General features: G+C 33.6%; 1 protein-coding gene across 11 annotated transcripts in view; it reads left to right on the top strand.

The window, feature by feature from the left end:
• LOC126777836 (plasma membrane calcium-transporting ATPase 2) overlaps nucleotides 1-20829 on the top strand; it is a 179873-nt gene that overhangs the window by 137758 nt on the left and 21286 nt on the right. For 9 of the 11 annotated variants that reach the window (XM_050501047.1, XM_050501045.1, XM_050501046.1 and 6 more), the window contains 13 exons: nucleotides 7953-8153; nucleotides 10326-10446; nucleotides 10652-10817; nucleotides 14457-14550; nucleotides 14824-14940; nucleotides 16378-16422; nucleotides 17314-17474; nucleotides 17942-18157; nucleotides 18446-18688; nucleotides 19106-19344; nucleotides 19539-19701; nucleotides 20001-20102; nucleotides 20321-20500. In XM_050501047.1, coding sequence (XP_050357004.1) covers nucleotides 7953-8153; nucleotides 10326-10446; nucleotides 10652-10817; nucleotides 14457-14550; nucleotides 14824-14940; nucleotides 16378-16422; nucleotides 17314-17474; nucleotides 17942-18157; nucleotides 18446-18688; nucleotides 19106-19344; nucleotides 19539-19701; nucleotides 20001-20102; nucleotides 20321-20500 — 2048 coding nt within the window. The remainder of the gene's footprint in view (nucleotides 1-7952; nucleotides 8154-10325; nucleotides 10447-10651; nucleotides 10818-14456; nucleotides 14551-14823; nucleotides 14941-16377; nucleotides 16423-17313; nucleotides 17475-17941; nucleotides 18158-18445; nucleotides 18689-19105; nucleotides 19345-19538; nucleotides 19702-20000; nucleotides 20103-20320; nucleotides 20501-20829) is intronic. The other 2 variants (XM_050501049.1, XM_050501051.1) reach the window with 1 other exon arrangement.

The raw sequence follows: 20829 nt of genomic DNA, 5'->3' as shown, positions 1-20829 counted from the left end.
TATCTCATTTTTACACGTGTTCTTGTCATTTATATAATTATAATCGCGTTATATAATCTAATTAAAATCATTTCAATCAAGTATACTTTACGAGTGCTTTTGAATCGTTAAAACTATAACGTCCTAAGAAACTATATTGAAATAAGTAAGAACATCCCATGTGTGACAAATGCACGAAAAAACGAACCTACCAACGTTGGAAAATTTATTTCATGCATTTTACGCTTATTAAAAAGCACAGTCACGCGTTATATTTTTTATTATGTTGCCTTTAAAATGGTCTCAAATAAAATGTATAATTTTCGAGATAATTGAAGCTTGTACGTAACGTTGTAACGTATCTTATTTTAGATATTTATTTCATGTCGTAAAGACAACGCGATCGTTTTCCTTTCCATCGACTTTAATGATGTTTGGCCTGTCAAACGGATATTGTTCATTTGCCGTTTGACTCATTGTCTTAAGAATTTTCTCGTAACAAACTCTTTGTACGTTTTTTATTTAGTTTACTTTATGGTAGAAATTTATTTATACATTTCTGTTCACTGTCTTATATTATTTTGGTGAATATTGTGACGACTGTCTTAGTAGTAAGACTTATGTGTAAACCCTAGGTAGTAGCTTACGTATATTCTAGTGTCAAACACGAATAAGTTATTTAATTATAATTAATATAATATTACTGCTATGATTATACTATTCTTTTTGGCGTATTAGAGTTGAATTCTTCTCAACTACGTACTACTATGATGTAGTACTTCTTTTACAGGGTTTAGCAATTAAACACGCTTTTTTATTATAATTTATTTTATTATCCATTTGATTAATAAAATAAACAAATAAATATTATTATTTGTAGATATGCCTTTTTCTATTTTTAAATTATCATCTACATTAAATTGCCAGCAAAATTGTCTTGTTGTAAAGATTATGAGTCAACCTCTTAAAACAGATATATGTCAGATAAATGCATTCACCACATGTGTATCCATAAGTCTTCCCCTTTTGGAAGTCACCGGGAAACCAGTTTACCAGCAGCGGGTCATATTAGTTTGTTAATAGTGAGCTTAGCTTATCGGAGTATAAAATGCGATAGAAATCAAGTAGTCGTATCTTCTATCGTTTAGGCATTGTTGATTATTTTACAGGTATTAATTGTTATTTTTTAATTCAATTATAAATTATTGTATAAAAATATAACTTATATATATAATACAATCCAATAATTCCAATTCACGGCTAAAATCAGCGAACAATTGCATGCATAACCTTGTTCCGTTCAAAATGTTTTACTTTGACGAAAAGCAATCATAAACTTAATAACAGAAGTACGTCGGTTCAACGCCCGGCGGGATCATTACGTGAACTTATCTACTAACGTCATAGTTTTAAGTACTCTGTGAAACTTTGGTTATTGTTTTATAAACTTTATATGTCCTACTGCCTTATTTTACCTTTGTGTCAAATCAATATTGATGCGATTGCGTGGGGCTATGAATGTTTGTTTGCGACAATTAAACAACTACCGACAAATGGATTTTATGTTGTTTATGGTATGTAAAGCAATTTCCTCTCACCTGCGCGTATACCTATACGAATAGTACCCGTTTTCCGTAAACCTGAACAGTTTGTGCAGGTAAGAGCGTTGTTTTGTTCGCCATTTTACCTAAATCCGTTAACGCGACCGATTTCAAATGCCAATTTGTTATAAATCAACAATCAACATATAGATCATATATTAGTGATAGTCGAAAGAGAACGTTTAAGTAAACAAAGTATAGTTAAAATATTCAGTTCAGTTTTATCTTAGACGAATATTGTTCGACTTCATTTCATTTGATAGGTATTCAGCAAACGTCCCCAGTTTTCTAAATCACAGTACATATAAGAATAAAGTAACAGCCTGTGAATGTCCCACTGCTGCGCTAAGGCCTCCTCTCCCTTTTTGAGGAGAAGTTTTGGAGCTTATAACACCACGCTGCTCCAGTGCAGGTTGCTGGAATACACATGTGGCAGAATTTCAGTGAAATTAGACACATGCAGGTTTCCTCACGATGTTTTCCTTCACCATAAAGCACGAGATGAACTATAATCACAAATTAAGCACATGAAAATTCAGTGATGCTTGGTTTAAACCCACGATTATCGGTTAAGATTCATACCACTGGGCCATCTCGGCTTTTTCTAAATCACAGACGGTCTTCAAATTCCTGTAGGGCTATTCTGTGAGAAGAAAATCGAGACTCAACGCAGAAATCGGTCGTGAAACATCAAAAAACTGATATGCAACATTGACCATAATAATTATATAATATCAAGAATACACGTGTCAAAATAGTATATCACCATAAGTCGGTTGTAAACATTACACGCACTGCAGTCTTCCGGGTGTTCATTTTGAGTCTTAATATCTATCGAATTTTGGAAATTTATTTAATAAAGCAATGTTTACTGACTTAACTATATAAGAACATAATATAGCGATGTTTATTTCGTTTATATTAAAACAATATCTTTATTATTCATAAATTTGTTATTTAATTTTATTTGCTATGTTTGTTAATAAGATAATAATTTTCCTAGGACATTATTCACACACGGCAATCTGATCCCAAATTAAGCAGAGATTTACTATGGAAACGAAACAACTGATATACTACATATAATACTTTTCTTTTGTAAATATATACTTATATAGATAATTACACTCAGACTCAGGACAAACAAACATGTTCATGCACACAAATGTCTGTCCTGGGTGGGAATCGAACCCACGACCATCGGCATGAAAGCCAACCGGCTCAAAAATACATGGTGAGGATGATAATATAATAGTGATATTATTTTATAACACCTTTATTAAACGTATCAGTGTTATATAAAACTTGATCGTTCGCCGTTATATTTATCGTAAGGTCATTATAACCATGTTTACGGCCGTTTTAACTTTCACGTGTTTACGGTTAATTGTTTTGGGTTAATGTGTTTGTGAGATATGTAACTCCATTTTTCCTTAATTTGATTCAGGATTTGCCTCATAAAATCTCGGTTTTCGTATAAAAGGCGTATGACGTTACGATTTTGTACACTTAAGAGGATAAATTATGATTTGGTATTTACGGATTCGTATTACTTATATGTAAACAAAACTGAAATGGAGGTATTATTGAAAATGTCGTGTCGTAACAACATTGCGTATTTACTTAAAAATAAATCATCTACTAGTAAGAAAGTAGTAGTAGTTTACCTATTGAAAGTACTTAATACGAAGTTATTATTTATAAATACTTATTAGATATAGATTATAGAACGTGGAAGTTCTGCGACGCATCAACCAAACACGGCAACTTTTGGAGACTGTCAAGAAGAGAACAGTTGCATATCTCGGACACGAGCTTAGGCATTAAAGATATGAACTTTTGCAACTGATAATGATGGGAAAAGTTGCCGGAAAGAGAGCTGTTGGGCGCAGAAAAAAGTCTTTGGCAAGACGGGAATCGCGAGTGCTGCCGAACTCTTTCGCCTCGCGAAGAACAAGAAGGAGTATTTAAAGCTGACTGCCAACCTTCGCTAGTCGGAGTGGCACTCGAAGAAGAAGAAGATTAGATATTATTTTATTGTCATCGATTATTTATACGTGTGCAAAAATTCGAATTATGTGGAAGTTCGTCTAGTGAAAATAGAATTTAAAGAGTATTTCGCCCAGAGATGCCTAATCCTAATACTCGATGCGAAAATACTACTAGCATTCTTGCTACCACTTCTCGCCGTCCGTGATTTGTTCAGTAGCTACGTTTAAATTTTGATAAGTATTAACTTATTAAGTCCTCAATATAAATAAATCGTATATAAACCTATAATAATATTATAAATGCGTAAGTAACTCGGTCTGTTACGCTTTCACGGCTAAGCTAAAACACCGATTTTTATTGAATTTGGTATAAAGCAAGCTTGAACCACAAGGAAGGACATACCACGGGGGCGAAAGCGTGTCAAATATGTTTTAACAACAGATAAATTAAAGAATAAAAAGTAATTTTTTTCAAGCAAAAAGCAATGAAAGGAAAATCTATTTACATGATTAATATATAATACGAAAGTAAACGTGAATCTTCAAATTAACAGATCGGAACGGTTTTAACGTTGAAGGTTAATTACTAGGCCATGAACCGCTGGATATAGAAAAGTTTAATTAGTAAAAAAACATTAATTAAATATTACTTTCTTAGCGAAGATTACATTTGCTTTTCCTTTTTAAAAGAACTTCACTTATTTTTCGATAGATATAATTTAAGCACACGATATGATTTGTTTTACGTATAAATATTAAAATATTGTTTTATTGATTGAAAGATTGAGTTTATATAGTAAAATAAAAATCTCAACCAGTTACAAATATGTTAAGTGTTTACTGGAATGATTACTGGTATAAACATATTATGCTAAATACAAATGCAATATCAAAATGCGAAAATAATTTATATAATTTGTTATTTTATGTTTATTTTATTAAAACTTCAAGAACAGACGCATATACCATGATACGGATTTTTATTTACTCAAAAGTTTTTAGGTACAATATATATGTATGTGTTGATGATATTTTTTAAGTGGCTTACGTATTCCTACAAGATTATATCTCGAATTTAGCAATTTTTAATTACAATTTAATCATGGGATAAGATTTTGGCTTGCTATTATTAGCACGATATTTAAATCCAGACAAAAAAATACGCAGTGTTCGATATTGATTTAAGACATTTCATATACGATGTGTGTTCATGTTTTTTTTTTTTGTAATAACGCTGACGTACTCTGTCCCTACGCGATTATATCTCGAATTTAGCAATATTTTATTACCGTTTTATCGCATGTGCTCACAAGAAAGTGCCTACATTTACTAGCACGACATTTATATCTGATACATTAAGTTCACGACAGGAAGCTATTAGAATATTTACCTTCAATTAAAGCGTTTTTTTTTTTCGAGATAATGATTTTGTGCCCTCAATTCTGACTTATCAAGAATCAAAGTAAACTCGATCATTACGCATCACGTGATCGTCGATTAAAATTATCTATCGATATTTAATAATTGATCACTACGCTAAGCTTCAATTAGTTGATAATGTTCTTGTCCTAATAAGATATCATTGTGCTAGTGATTTTTCACGTTGAATATTTAGTTGAAAAATTAAATGATCTATTTATGCTTATTCATGTATGTGTGATCTTAAAATTGTCTGAAATACACATTTATCTTTAAAGAAGCCTCTGGTAGGCCCATGAAAACGGGTATGTAATAACGTTGTAAGAAAAAAAAAAGATTAAATATATTATTTCATTTTTAGGGTTTCACACCTCTACGAAACGCTTATAGAATCAATTCTGTGTCAAACATTAACATACTGATAGTCTAATATCTACAAGATTAAGAATTTGTTGCAAGAAAAGCCGCGGGCGAGACTTTGTATATCATAAGTAAAACATTACGTAACGACATTAATAGCCGTGTATGTTGTGTGAAATTAGTTAATTTGTTATTTATTTTAGACCGCATTGATCTAACAAAATGCCATATGAACTGGAATTGTACACTGGCCCTTTAAAATTAACAAAAAATACAAATTATTTATGTTTGGCAGTGGATTAATAAGCGAGTGGACCGAAAACGATGTAACCGACATCTATTTGCCAACAGAACTAACTGAGCTTCACGGACTTCTGTCATAAATTAGACAAATATAGGTAATGTTAATAATGACGGATTAACATCAGTCTGAAAATTAGGCCGGCGTTATATTGTCAATAACAAATTTATTAACTTGTGACGCAAATTAAATTGAGTGTTCATCGTAATCACCATCCGTTGACGTCACATTCATAATTGTTCATATCCCGAACTCAATTGGTTATTTTAATTTGTTGGTAAATTTAAATTATTTCAACTTTAAGCCCGAGTCTCCACAGATGTGTAATTGGTAACTTTTGCGTTCTCAGTACGCGTTGGTGACAAGTTATTATAAATGCTAAAAGTTATCAAAAATTTTAAACGATTTAAAATATTAAAAAGAAAGCGAAGTCATACCTTTCTTACTATTTGCGCTTGCCTTACTCAACTATTATATTTTCATTCGGTTCGTTTCTGTAAGTTTCTGATAGATTTATATTATACTGGTGGTAGGGCTTTGTGCAAGCTCGTCTGGGTAGGTACCACCCACTCATCAGATATTCTACCGCAAAACAGCAATACTTGATATTGTTGTGTTCCGGTTTGAAGGGTGAGTGAGCCAGTGTAATTACAGGCACAAGGGACATAAAATCTTAGTTCCCAAGGTTGGTGGCGCATTGGCTATAAGCGATGGTTGACATTTCTTACAATGCCAATGTCTAAGGGCGTTTGGTGACCACTTACCATGAGGTGGCCCATATGCTCGTCCTCCTTCCTATTCTATAAAAAAAAAAAAAAAGATTTACAAACAGTTGCAAACAGAAATTAGCAACTATTTCACTGGAAACGCAACATTACGACGTTTCAGCATTAACAAAAAAAAAAGTATTACATTAATTAGATCATTTGATCGCATTCAAACAGTTCCTTTCACTGTTCACATCGCCGTAACTTGAATCAAATGCTACGGGAAAAAAGCAAAGCTACATACTACACTCTGCTTTTCTTTAAAAGATAATTACGAGCAGTTTTATAAAAAAAATAGTACACCTCGTTTTTTTTATAATGTATATGTATATTGCAATAAGGTGTCGTCTTTGAAAACAACGTGCTTTTAATAGAGCATACACATTTCCGTTTCGCATCTCGACAACTTATTAATATTTCGCATTGTGACTATTCTGGTCTGAAGCCAAAATATTGTTTCATCATTTCGACGAATATTCCTTTGCGATTGTGAATTTTTCAGTAATATTTTCATCGTAAAGCCTTTGAATTTCAATTGTAGAATAAAGAATACGTTATTGATTGTTAAAATCTTTTAACATATTTTAATTTTAAAATTATTTTCAAACCACTCACATCACTGAATTTTCATTTGTTTAATTTTTGTTAACAATTTATCTCTTATTCGGCGGAGATAGAAAAAATATTGAGGAAAACTGTATTTGTCAAAAAAAAAAAATTTAGGTATTGCATTCACTAATGCGCATTAGAGCAACATGGATATAGTGGATAGGAAAGCCTTCTCCTCTAAAGAAGAAAAGATCTTATCCCCGCCGCAGTGGATCGTTAATAGGCCGTACTTAACTTTATATTTTTTATTTTTATGAAAATATTATCATAATTATGTTAGAAGGAAGAGGCCGGTAAATAGTAGCTTGCCTCGTACAAAATTTCATCAAAACCGTTCAGTGTTTTAGCCGTGAAAGCTTAACAGGCAGAGTTAATTTTGCTTTGAAATTAGATATTACAAACAAACCTATACGAGCCCTAACAATATCATAGATCATAACGGATATATCGAAATAAATCGATAATCGTAAAACAGAGAACCATTGAAACAGGATTACTAAGTATATATTCTATACTATACATAATCTATGAAATTATATAGATGTATTATGTATCTATTTGTATGTATCGTATGTATTATTATACATTTATTATGGGTACATTGAATATGCCTGTGTCACACGGTTTGTGATATCTTCTGCAATAGATTGACTATCTAACTTGTCTTCAATTATAGAAACAGCATTGTAATATAAAATATGGATTGTTCGTAATATTTTTAACTTGTATACGTATAACAAATAATATAAAATTTTGACTCCTCAGTGGCGAAGGTAGCATGAACGACACGAAAGTTGTTATTTATTTTTCTATTGGATGGTCATTATTGCTATTGTACAAAAAATACAAGTATCCAATGTAGTGTAATAAATATGAATTGTTTTGTATAAAGAAATTTTAATTTTAATTATCTCTTTATTCTCAGGTCTTAGCGGGTCGAAAGCGGACCTGCAACACAGGCGCGAAGTGTTCGGGTCGAACCTGATCCCGCCGAAACCTCCCAAAACCTTCCTAACCCTTGTCTGGGAGGCGTTGCAGGACGTTACCCTTATCATATTGGAAGTAGCTGCCGTGGTGTCGCTAGGGTTGAGTTTTTACAAACCGTCCGAAGACGAGACCGATATTGGTGAGTTTATTCATAAATATCATCTAAAACATTTACAATACTAGATGTAAATGGTTCTAACGACATTTCAGAAGACGACATAAAGGCGATTTTCGGTAAACATCACTGTGTTCTTCAGTGAGATATGTAACAAATATCTGCAAAAGAATCTATCTGCATTCTATTAATATTCCCAAGGGCAGACGTCCAATTTCTCGTTTACAATTTTGTTTAATCGTAATGAAAAATAATTTCGGTCATTTATACAGCAATAAAAAGGAATATGTCTCAAACGTCATCGTTTTTTTTTTAATGAAACCACAAATATTTTCTGCTTTTTGTATTTTACCCGTTGAATGGGCATGACATTTTGTCAGATGGTTAAAAATTTTACGACCCACACTTATGAAACCAAGCCAAACTTCATAGGCTGTCCCCGGAAAGATGAAAAGCAGTCTAGTTGGCAGGCTGATCAAAACTAAAGTAAATTTCTTAACTGTTATGATTATTTGACGTTAATACAATGCGTTGTTTGAAAACTCATCTAACTTTATCCAGTTGCTATATCTGCCCTTAGTTTCATCAAATCGATTTGAATATCAATGTATGATTTGCATTTGTTTGAAATATTCATAATTTCGTAACAAAAGTGTTGTTGTTATTAACGATTGTGTTATACGATGAAGGTTTAAACAGAGGATAAAGTGTAAATAATTGTAATTAATAAGTGTATTTTCTCTTTTCAATAACAATATGGAATCATTAGACGACCCTGGTAAGAACATGTAAATAATGGTTTTTTGTAAATCCTGCACTTTGCTCGTTTCCTAATGTGTGTGCATTTATCCATCGGATAAAATAAAACTCTTTCAGTGACTGCAACCAGTGTGTGTTCAGTTGTAGCGTCTACGTTATTTCTATCGGTCTCTGTCTTCCTTGAATTTCCAACCATGGTCTATTATCTCGAATTTGCGATATAAACATTATAAAGTCGCATAGAATTGTAATGTTTTTTTTTTTTTTTTATTAAGATTTTAACGAATTAATTCGAGTATCGTTTTTGTTTTCCATTCGAGATACCATGGTGTTTCTAGGGCATGTTTTGTTTTTATTTGCTTTAAAAAGTAGATCACGTTTTAGTAGAATGCACCCCGGCTCTCTCCGTTCCGTTAACATCCTGTCCGCTTTTGCTAGCATTAAGCTATTCGGTCGTGAATTGCGATCCTTTGTTAGCTATGTACGTGACAATCACTGTATTAAGCTCGACACGTACGTATTAAACACCGTTGTTAATGTAATATGATATCAACAAATAATAATTTATAAATTTTCAAGGCTTTTTTAACAAGATTAAAGTGACTTATGGAGAATTGTTCACGTTCAACAGAATATCATAAGATAAATAGTTTTTCTAATTCGACTCACACGCAAACCTATTCTGTGTAGTTGTTTTTCATTATTCGCATGAATGTGAATTAATGTTCGATATTTAAATTTACATAACGACAATTATCTTTTCATGAAATTGAACAATAAACTTTTTCATTTTAGATAATTCGTTAAGGTACAATGTAATGTATGGGGTTGATATTATCATTGGAACTGCAATCAGTTGATCATTTGGTTGAACAGATTGCTATCCGATATTATGATTCACTGATCTGGATTAATCCGGTAAAATAAATGAAACTCACGCAGCTTATTTAAATCTTATAATTAAAATTATGATGATAATTTCAAAACCGCGTTTTTACGTAATCATTGGGGCGTAATGCGATTCGATTTTTTTAATAATCATAAAAATATTCCAATGCGTATTGGAAGATGTATTTACTTCTTGCACAACTCGAAAGCAAATGCGTAGCTTTATTATGTATAAAATAAAAATCACGATTCACTCAGCTTTAATTATTTTCGTCTCTGGAAGTTTTTTTCCGTCGACGACGAATCTATAGATTCCTTGAAAAAGTTGTAAAATTTTTTTTTTGTTAACTATTTCGAAAGTAGAATAAATTTTTTCTGTTACTTTTAATTTAGATGACAGCGCTGTTGTTGTTAAATGTATTTTCTTATTAGAAAAAAAAAACAACTAAATAAGACTAAATAAATGTTTAATACAAAAAAATGTAATAAATGAGAAACTACAGCAATAAATAAATTATAAGGCGTTCACAATTAAGTGTTATGTTTCAGCACATCTGGATGAAGAAGAAGGTCACTACCAATGGATCGAAGGTCTAGCGATCTTAATATCTGTCATAGTTGTCGTCATAGTCACAGCGTTCAATGATTACACGAAAGAGAGGCAATTTCGGTAAGTAATTGCACCATATTTAATTTTTCCAAACAGTTTTGATCCTCCAATAACTTCCATAGCCGTTATTTGATTTGATTTATACTCAATGATTACTTTACTACTCAATGATTACATGAATTGATTACTTTCAACACATCAATTTTAACGCAGATATAACGTCAGCACGAGTGAGTTCAAGTTCATTTTTTAATTTGACTTTCAGAGGGCTCCAATCACGGATAGAGGGTGAACATAAGTTCGCAGTGATCAGAAGCGGCGAGGTCAATCAGGTGCCGATAAGCGATATAGTCGTCGGTGACATCTGTCAGATCAAGTACGGTGACCTCCTGCCCGCTGACGGCTTACTCCTGCAGAGCAACGATCTTAAGGTAGGCAACTACACAACGATTCTACTATAGTAATAACCCATAAATTATGACTTAGCTTCAACATGGTTTTGGAGTTTACTCCACCACTCTGCTTCTATGCGTGTTGATGGATACACGTGGCAGATTGTCGTCTGTCACATACAGGTTTCCCTTTACCACCGAGCACGGGATGAATTATAAACACAAATTAAACACGGGAAAATTCAGTTGTACTTGCCCGGATTTGAATTCGGAGTCATTGGTTAAGAATCTCATCTTGTAAACCAAGGGCCACTACGGACCATGGTCCTAATATAGCAACAACAAAAACCAATACCTTGTAGCTAGGTTAGGTTTATGATTAATTGTTCTAAATACCTTTAATGGTGTATCACAGTACTAGTACGGACCTGCTGTTGATTTATAAATTTTTGGTTTATTTTGTGAATATGGCGATGTTGTGACGCGGACTTGATATTTGAAAGTTAGGAGTCACATCACATAGCAACACAAACAACAAAGTACCTAAATATATTTAGTGAAAAAATATGCTATTTTGACGTCATTATTTGGTACATATTTTATACAGGATCTTATGAATTTGTAATCTATCTCTATATGCAAAAATCGAACCGAGAAGTGATTGAAACGAGATGAAATATCATATGTTGTGAGTGTTTTCTTTTTATTATTTGATTAAACTTTGTTTATATTTATTGAAACTTGTTTCCGCCCGATAGATGTTAGGTACCTTTAGGTCCTTTTGCGTACCCTAGACGTGTTACCAATATTTCACGACGATCGCAGTTGAAACGTAAGAGAAAACGAATAAACAAACATACTTTCGCATTTGTAATATTGCTAAAATATTAATATCAATTGAAATTAAATAATATCAATTGAAATGAATATTACTATTGGTATTAATTTTCTAACGAAAACCTTCATGTATAAGATGTCACACACAAGGTCGCTTGCATAGATTTTTTAATAGTTAAACAATGTCATACAATTTATTTATAACGTATCTGCAAAATGTATTTAAAGTGATTAAAGCTGAATTATTATATGGAATAAGCTCCAAACCTTCTCAAAAAACATCTCTCACAACGCTACCAACATAACTAAAATGTTATGTCCCTTGTGCCTGTAGTTACATTGGCTCACTCACCCTTCAAATCGGTACACAATAACTAAGTGTTGCTGCTTGAAAGTAAAAAATGATTATGATGACCTACCACCCTACCACCAAGTGAATACACACACACCATTTACAAACATGAAATAAAATAATAATTATTATTAAAAACAACTTACATGTCATGTTCAAATCAGTTGAGCCATCCAGATTAAGAAACGTCATAAGTTGAGTACCAAACGCTGATATTTTGTAGCCTTCTAGAAATTACGTCGAATAAAGAATTAACAGCAAAATGATATCATATAATTAACGTAGTAATTTAGATTGAATTATTTTTAGTATATTTACTGTATTACTTCTGTGGAAGAGGTAGACGAACGACATATTACCACAAAAGTTTGCGAGTTAAAATAGATGGCGCTGCAAAAGTATTGGTATTTATATACGGGCATAATGTCTTTATAACTTTTGCTATTATTCGATAAATACATAATAAAAAAAATGGGACTCATTAAATTTATTCAGCGCAAAGCTTATCTTTTCGCATTGGTAACGTCCCTTAGATTGTGTTACAGTATCGATGTATTAACAGATAAGACAGGGTATTGGGTTATCGTCGGAGGCTCGAGTGTTTGCTCTATCGACTTTAGTAGTAACCTTGCGAAATTGCTCCCTAAACATAGCTATGACGTCATCACACCCGTATAAAGCACTTGACATACCGATATACGTTAAATTGTTCATGTAATATTAATTTATTTATATTTAGAATATTAAGCAGCTGGCTTCATACAGTAAATGAAATGTAAAAAATTATTTGTCCTTACTATCGATTCTCAACAATACAACTGGGTCTAGAAAGCTAAGATTTGCAGTATAAGTTTAAAAGTTAAGCGTCTTAAGGAAATGATTTTTGGGAATTTCATCTTTAGGAGGTGATATTTTTCATACAAAATCCGAAAAAGGTCCGACTTCGTATAAGTAAAGTTTATGAACTTTACTTATACGGACATCTTGTTGTAATATATAATACGAACTAATGCTCAATAGGGTAATGCTTTCCAGGCCGCCTAGCGATGTAAAGTCACAGATTCGATTCTGACTCCTACACCTATGGTTGTCTCCACTCCTATCGCAAGCTTAATTGAAGGAGTAAATAGCAATATTGGTAAAGCCCTAAAATCAGACGTTACTATTATTCTTTATACAAAAAAATTGCTCATAAAAAAAATCTAAAATTATTAAATAAAATCTATCGGTCAATTAATTATTGTTATAAAAAAACTACTTTTATAATATCCAACGATAAGTACATTCAAACGTTATCCACCACCCCCTTATTAGGCCAGCGTGATGGAATAAGCGCCAAACATTTAAGCTTTAAGGAAACTTTAGCTCGGCTGTGGGACAATAAGCTGAGATGGCCCAGTGGTAAGAACGTGTGAATCTTAATCGATGTTCGTGGGCTCCAACCCGGGCAAGCATCACTGAATTTTCATGTGCTTAATTTGTGATTATAATTCATCTCGTGCTTTACGGTGAAGGAAAACATCGTGAGGAACCCTGCATGTGTCTAATTTCATTGAATTTCTGACTCATGTGTATTCCACCAACCCGCATTGAAGCGGCGTAGTGGAATAAGCTCCAAACTTTCTCAAAAAGGGAGAGGAGGCCTTTAGCCCAGCAGTGGGACATTCACAGGCTGTTACGGTTACGTGGGACAATAACAGGCTTTAACTTTTACTTTAAGTGAATCATATACTAATAAAACAGTTTTAGCAGTGGTATATGTTTACCTGTTTGCATGTTTATCACACTAACTTACTTTGCGTCAATTTCAAGTCCAGATGTCTGATAACGTACATGCGCACTGATAACAATACAGTTTATTGATAAGAGCCAAGGGAATGCGGTATTTTTATCTGAGTATCTTTATTTAATTATTATCAAAGTTGACAAGATTTTTATATCATTTTATTTGTTGTAGTTATCAGAATAGTGATCTAGTAACATAATTTATATTTTCCAATGAAGTGGCACACATTCCACACAGATACATAAGCTTTGTGTACTTTGTGATAAATAGTATAATTGTATATCATTTATGTACTTTACATGGATTTGTAACGTCTACTTATTCTATACAAACATAAAATAATATGATTTAAATAACATTATATACAAAATTTTATATATATGAGTTGTTGATATATATATCAACAACTCTCATCTTAATTTAAGAACTATCTGAAATTAAGATGAGATTTTTTATATAGAAATAAAAAACTCAGCCCAAGAAAGATTTATTGACTTTTAGAAGTCTCTAAAATAGTTAGCAATTCTGGTTTTTAACCTTTTGCAATTCCACAGAATATCAAAAATAACAATACATTATATAAACTTTTTTTGACAAATTAGGTTAATTACAGAAACTTTATTCACCAAAGCGTTTGTCAAACTTGCCAATTAACCTTTTGTGTATTATATTGTAAATTTTTAACGGGACGTTTTCGTTTTAGATTGACGAGTCTTCGCTGACGGGTGAATCGGACCATGTTAAGAAGGGAGAATCATTTGATCCCATGGTGCTATCCGGTACTCACGTTATGGAGGGTATGTATTGTACATTATGTAAACCATGAAAAAAAAACAGTGAACGATCATTCCAAAAATATTCCCCTACTTCCTTTCCTAGTCTTCTCCTTGAATTAAATTCCACGTCTTATATTCTTCTATGGAGCACTAAACACCTAACATGAGTTAATTAATGAGTGCTCCGTTAAATCTTCACGGCCATCTTTATATGGTTAATATTATGATCATAAACGTTTAAAAGTACCGTGGTTTCAAAGATTTAGGGGAGGTTCTTCCATTAACTAATTCCAGGCTCCGGTAAAATGCTCGTCACGGCGGTGGGTGTCAATTCGCAGGCGGGTATCATCTTCACTCTGTTGGGCGCGGCGGTGGACAAGCAGGAGAAAGAGATCAAACAGATGAAGAAAGGTCAGTGTCCGCTCTGGTGCTACTACGTTCTTACATTTAGAAGATATTCGGAGACAATTTTCTGTTTCCACTTTTAGTATTTTACAATATATTATGGGCGTAACAATTCGTTTATTAATGATAAGTAAAATCGAATAAACTCAGTTATTAATTTGTTCTTAAATATATAATATATTAGTAAATATTTTAAAACGAATTGAATGTGCCTTGAATCAGAAAAACGTCTCCAAAAAATATCTAGCAATATATAGTTATCATTATTATAAATACATTGCTCATTTAGTTAATTATATAATGTAGCTTGATGAAACATGCTTGAGGTACGGGTGCTTGCTTTCCTAGTGTTCAAAAGAAGACCTTACGTCTTTGTAATAAAGGTGAGATTAATAGAATATAAATATTATATAGCTATCAGCTGAGCGGGTTCTAAATGAGCAGTGTACTGTTATGCTTGATTAGGGCATTATCGATGATGGCGGACGTGAATTTTTCGACTACCTTCTTTTGGCTGATACTATGTCGTAAAAATGGCTAATGTTTTAGTTATATTTTTCAAACTGATTTTGTAATTATTTCTCCATCATCGACCCGAGTGTAGTTGCATCCACCATTGACAACGCACTCCCATCCCATTGGGATGTTTTCTGAACAAAATTGATGAAAAAACTTCCAAACAATTTCACACGAACAATTAACAATCTTTTATCATATAATTTAAGTCGCACACAAATTCATCAGTTTTGTTTCTGATATGAGATTATTTTATTTGTTAAATACGAATTTTCCACTGTTTTCTAAATGATATCCAATGTTCGGGCATGTTGAACGTTGTTCGTGTTGTGTTTGACTAATAGCCTGGATAAGTATTGTCTGAGCATGTTATCATAAGTTTTACTATTTTATTACCCAGACCCCAGACCCCACTAGGGCCCTGCCCTATAAATGAATGTTACAAACCCTAAAATATAATATGTTTTAAACGTGTATTCATATAAAATAATCTCGTTTCAGTTTCAAAATCAATAAACATAAAATTGTAACCTAAAAGCAACTGTAAAACGCATTAGTCGCAACGCTTGAGCATTTGAGGCAGATAAAAGATTATACCATTCATACCAATATAGCGAGTCACAAATGCTTGAGCGCAATGACCCCATAGATTTAGCGCCACCAGACATATAGTGTGACCCAATCAATGACATCCAAATTTTTTTTTCTCCACCCCTGACCCCGGCCTGCCGCACACCCACTTCATGTCGCCGATGAAAAATTAAATGAAATAAATATAAAAAAAACATACACATTTAAATTGCATCGTGTATCTGTCGTGTTGACTGCATGATGTACAAACAATGATATCGTTGTCATAAATGTGTATGCTTGTATAATAATGTTGGATAAACAAAATCCGACTGGACGTGATATTGGCGCGAGTAGAAGCTAAAAAACAGCAGCGGAAATCGCAACGAAAGAGCCTCACAGGTAAGTGACATCCTATGCTAAGCCCCGCTTTTTAGTTCCTTATATATATTATGGGACAAAAAGAGTACTAAACATAACTCATATAATAAATAAAGCACTTTCTTTGTCCCTAATGCACACATAATCAATAATACAATAATTAAAAAAATAATAAACTTATGCTCTAAAAATTATATTTATTTAATTTTATAACATTTTATTGCATACTAAAGTTTATTGGAACATAATCACTTCATACCAAACATCACACATTGCATTTTGTATTTAGTATATTTAAGTAGATATATGTAGTAATATTATTTGTTTGCAAGAGCATTTTCGATGGATTTTTCTAGAATTACAGGACGTAAGTGAAGTTTACATAATTGTAACTATCTTACGCATGTTTTATTATTTAATTATATATAATAATTATTATTATTTTAACAAAATAATGTTATCAAAATAATATATGTACTTGTTATTGTTTGGTATAAATTATTTGCAATTGGCTTTGAGTAAATATTTTCTAATATACGTATTGTGGCTTTGAAAAAATATAATTAAATTAATTATCATTGAAACGATAAAAGTTTGCTTAATCTGTGGTAATTGCCTCGCCTTAATTTAGTGCTTATTGTATTAGATATAAATTGGCGTAATCAAAATTTAGCTAAATATGTTGTGCGAGTAGTATTTTTCGATATATAAATGTTTTAGAAATACAACCGCACAATAATCGATACAGATAATCACAAAAACAAAAAAGAAGATCTCAAACACACAAAACAAATTCAATCGACTTTATTAAGAAGTCAACCGAAATTCCTAACCACAGAAACACATCCAACTAAATACCAAACAGTAGCAATGTACATATAAATTTACTAACGAAAAGCGCAACAAAACTAGGTGACGATGACCTACCAGCATCGGGCAACAGTCACGGTAACCACGCGAGACCAGATGACAACCACGTACCAGCTCCACCGGCGGACAAGCCCGCCCCGGAGACCAGCCATAAGAAGGAGAAGTCGGTGTTGCAAGCCAAGCTAACCAAACTAGCCATTCAGGTGAGTTGATGAAAATAGGCAAAATACTGGGAGTTCATATCTCAACTATTCAAAAATGTAACTGCATTTCGAATAATCGCAGTTCGAATCCCGAATGTGGCTAGTAAAAAGTTTCAAAGCTTGCAATCAAAAAATTCTCCATGGCAGCCGCTAGGTTTGTAACTTGACCGTGCTTATACTTTCGTGATTAGGACGTATAGCTGTTGCTCCTACATCTAAAATATCGGGTCTTATCGGATTACCGTCTCGAAGATTATGAGAGTGACGGAAACAGAGAGTGCTCTCTGTTGTGCACACAACTGTGTTCTATAATATTCCTGCGACGTTGAAATATTCCGTCGAGAATTATTTATGTAAAGTTAAAATACTAGTCATGTAATCTGATCCTCTTTTTTATAGTATATAATGACCAATGACTACAAAATATGTAATAACGATTTGTCATAATTTCTCCAATCTCTAAACAGATCGGATACGCCGGTTCAACGATCGCGGTGCTAACAGTAATCATCCTAGTGATCCAATTCTGCGTACATACCTTCGTAATTGAGAATAAGGAATGGAAAGCGACTTACATCAACAACCTCGTGAAGCATCTTATCATCGGTGTGACTGTACTGGTGGTGGCGGTGCCGGAAGGTCTACCATTGGCTGTGACTCTATCCTTGGCTTATTCTGTTAAGGTTAGTGATAAAATGAGTTAGAAGTTGAATTTATGGTTAGTTATTCTTTGAACATTTCATTGATATATTTTGATAGTAAGACGTTTATTATAGTGCCAGTCTCCAAAATAGAGATATCATAACTTTTATTAATTGGTAGAAGTAGTACCAATAAAATGTATGGTAAACCATCTGTTAATTCCAGGTAAATTTTTGTATGCGTTAAGAGTATAAAGAGTTTTAAGAGAGTTTATTAAATGTTTTATGTGTATTGTTTGGCTAAGCAATAAACTTAGTTATTTATTTCAGAAAATGATGAAAGACAACAATTTGGTACGGCATTTAGACGCTTGTGAAACTATGGGTAACGCGACCGCCATTTGCTCCGACAAGACTGGGACGCTCACCACTAACCGTATGACGGTTGTACAGTCGTACATATGCGAGAGGCTCTGCAAAGTTACGCCCAACTACAGAGATATACCCCAAGAAGTTGCGGAGACGATGATTGAAGGTATATCTGTTAACAGCGCGTTCACATCTAGGATTATGGTGAGTTGTTTTTATTGCCTCTTGTATATGGTATAAGTTGTAAGAAAATATTTCGTCTTATATTTTATTTTAATTATGGCAATTATATTATAAGAAACTTCGTTTCTTGGATGCCCAAATTTTTTTGTGAACGATCATCTATTGATGGAAATGAATATTGATGAATAAATCATTAATAGACAAATAATATTATTTCGCCAAATTAATTTGAAAAAAAAATAGTTAATATTTCTTACAGTGCCAATGTCGATGGGCGATGGTGACCTCTTACCTATTTCATAAAAAATACTGTATTTTATTTTAATATATATATATTTAAATGGACAAACTACTGTGTTTTGCCCGGTTTTTGTTGGTAGAATCTACATTGCGGTCCGGTGACACATTTTATTCGACGATTGTTTTATTTTGTTTTAGCCGTCCCTAGACCCGACCGGGCCCCCAATGCAAGTGGGCAACAAGACGGAGTGCGCCCTGCTCGGGTTCGTGGTGGCGCTGGGGCAGAGCTACGAGGCGGTCCGCGAGCGCCACACGGAGGAGTCGTTCACCCGCGTCTACACCTTCAACTCCGTGCGCAAGAGCATGTCCACGGTCATCCCCTACAAGGGCGGCTACAGGCTCTACACTAAGGGTGCTTCGGAAATTGTATTAAAAAAGTGAGCTTCTGCTACTAGAATTTTATTTATTTAATATATAGTAATGAATCTAATGAAGTAAGAGATGAATAATAAATACAAATTTTTACATTACACCTCAAAACTTAATGTATAATTCCGGAAGTAAAACAAATTGAAAGCCAATACAATCTATTAAATTAATTAATGATGATTTTCTATTTCATTGTCTACAGATGTGCATTCGTATACGGTCATGAAGGCAGGCTAGAGAAGTTTACGCGCGACATGCAGGATCGGCTCGTGAAGCAGGTCATTGAACCCATGGCCTGCGACGGGCTCAGGACCATCTCGGTGGCCTACAGGGACTTCGTGCCAGGCAAAGCGGACATCAACCAGGTCAGTGGGAAATCACACTGAATTACCATCGCATTTTAAAGTATTATTTGAACTTTACAAGATGTTCTCCTTTGTGGCTTAAAACTTAGATAACTTCGATATTTAGTTAATATTCTACTTAAACTTTCATAACCCAGTTTTATTTACGGCCTTTATTTTTGAAGTCAGTCAGGCGGGTGTTTATTTAAACGGTTGTCTGTCATCATTGATTTCGCATTTGAAAGAAAGAGACACACAACTGTTAAAATAATCAATATTTATTTATTTCTATGATAACAGTTACATTTTTTTATGATCAGGTGCACATAGACCAAGAACCGAATTGGGACGACGAAGATAACATCGTAAATAACCTGACCTGCTTGTGTGTCGTCGGTATCGAGGACCCTGTAAGACCAGAGGTGAGAGGGTTAATTATCAGATTTAACAGGTTTCTTATAGGCAAGCGTGCTACATCCTAGACTGTGTCGATGCTTAACATCAGGCGAGTCAATGGTCAAACGCTGGCCTATTAATTGTAAAAAAAACACTAAATTGTATGATTAATGTGTAACCTATTTCAATCATATTATTTGTCAATGTTAGAAATGATTTAATAGTCGTGTTGTCCTCGATTCAGGTGCCAGAAGCGATCAGGAAGTGCCAGAAGGCCGGTATAACCGTCCGGATGGTGACCGGAGACAACGTCAACACTGCCCGCTCCATAGCCGTCAAGTGCGGTATCCTGAAACCCACCGATGACTTCCTCATATTGGAAGGGAAAGAGTTCAACAAGCGGATCAGAGATGCTAATGGCGAGGTGAGTTCCGTAATCAACCGTTTTTGGTTTCAAGACTGGCATAAATATCAGCCAGTTTCCCACTGCTTTGCAAAGACCTCTTCTCCTCTTTAGGAGAGATTGGAATTTATTTCATCACACTGCTACAATACGGGTTATATTCAATAACTCAATAAATTACTGGTGGTAGGGCTTTGTGCAAGCTCGTCTGGGTAGGTACCACCCACTCATCAGATATTCTACCGCAAAACAGCAATACTTGATATTGTTGTGTTCCGGTTTGAACCCTTCAAACCGGAACACAACCGGTTTTTGGTTTCAAGACTGGCATAAATATCAGCCAGTTTCCC

This window comes from Nymphalis io, chromosome 24, assembly GCF_905147045.1.
Source record: "Nymphalis io chromosome 24, ilAglIoxx1.1, whole genome shotgun sequence".
In the NCBI taxonomy this organism is placed as follows: domain Eukaryota; kingdom Metazoa; phylum Arthropoda; class Insecta; order Lepidoptera; family Nymphalidae; genus Nymphalis; species Nymphalis io.
This window is presented reverse-complemented; position numbering and strand designations above follow the sequence as displayed.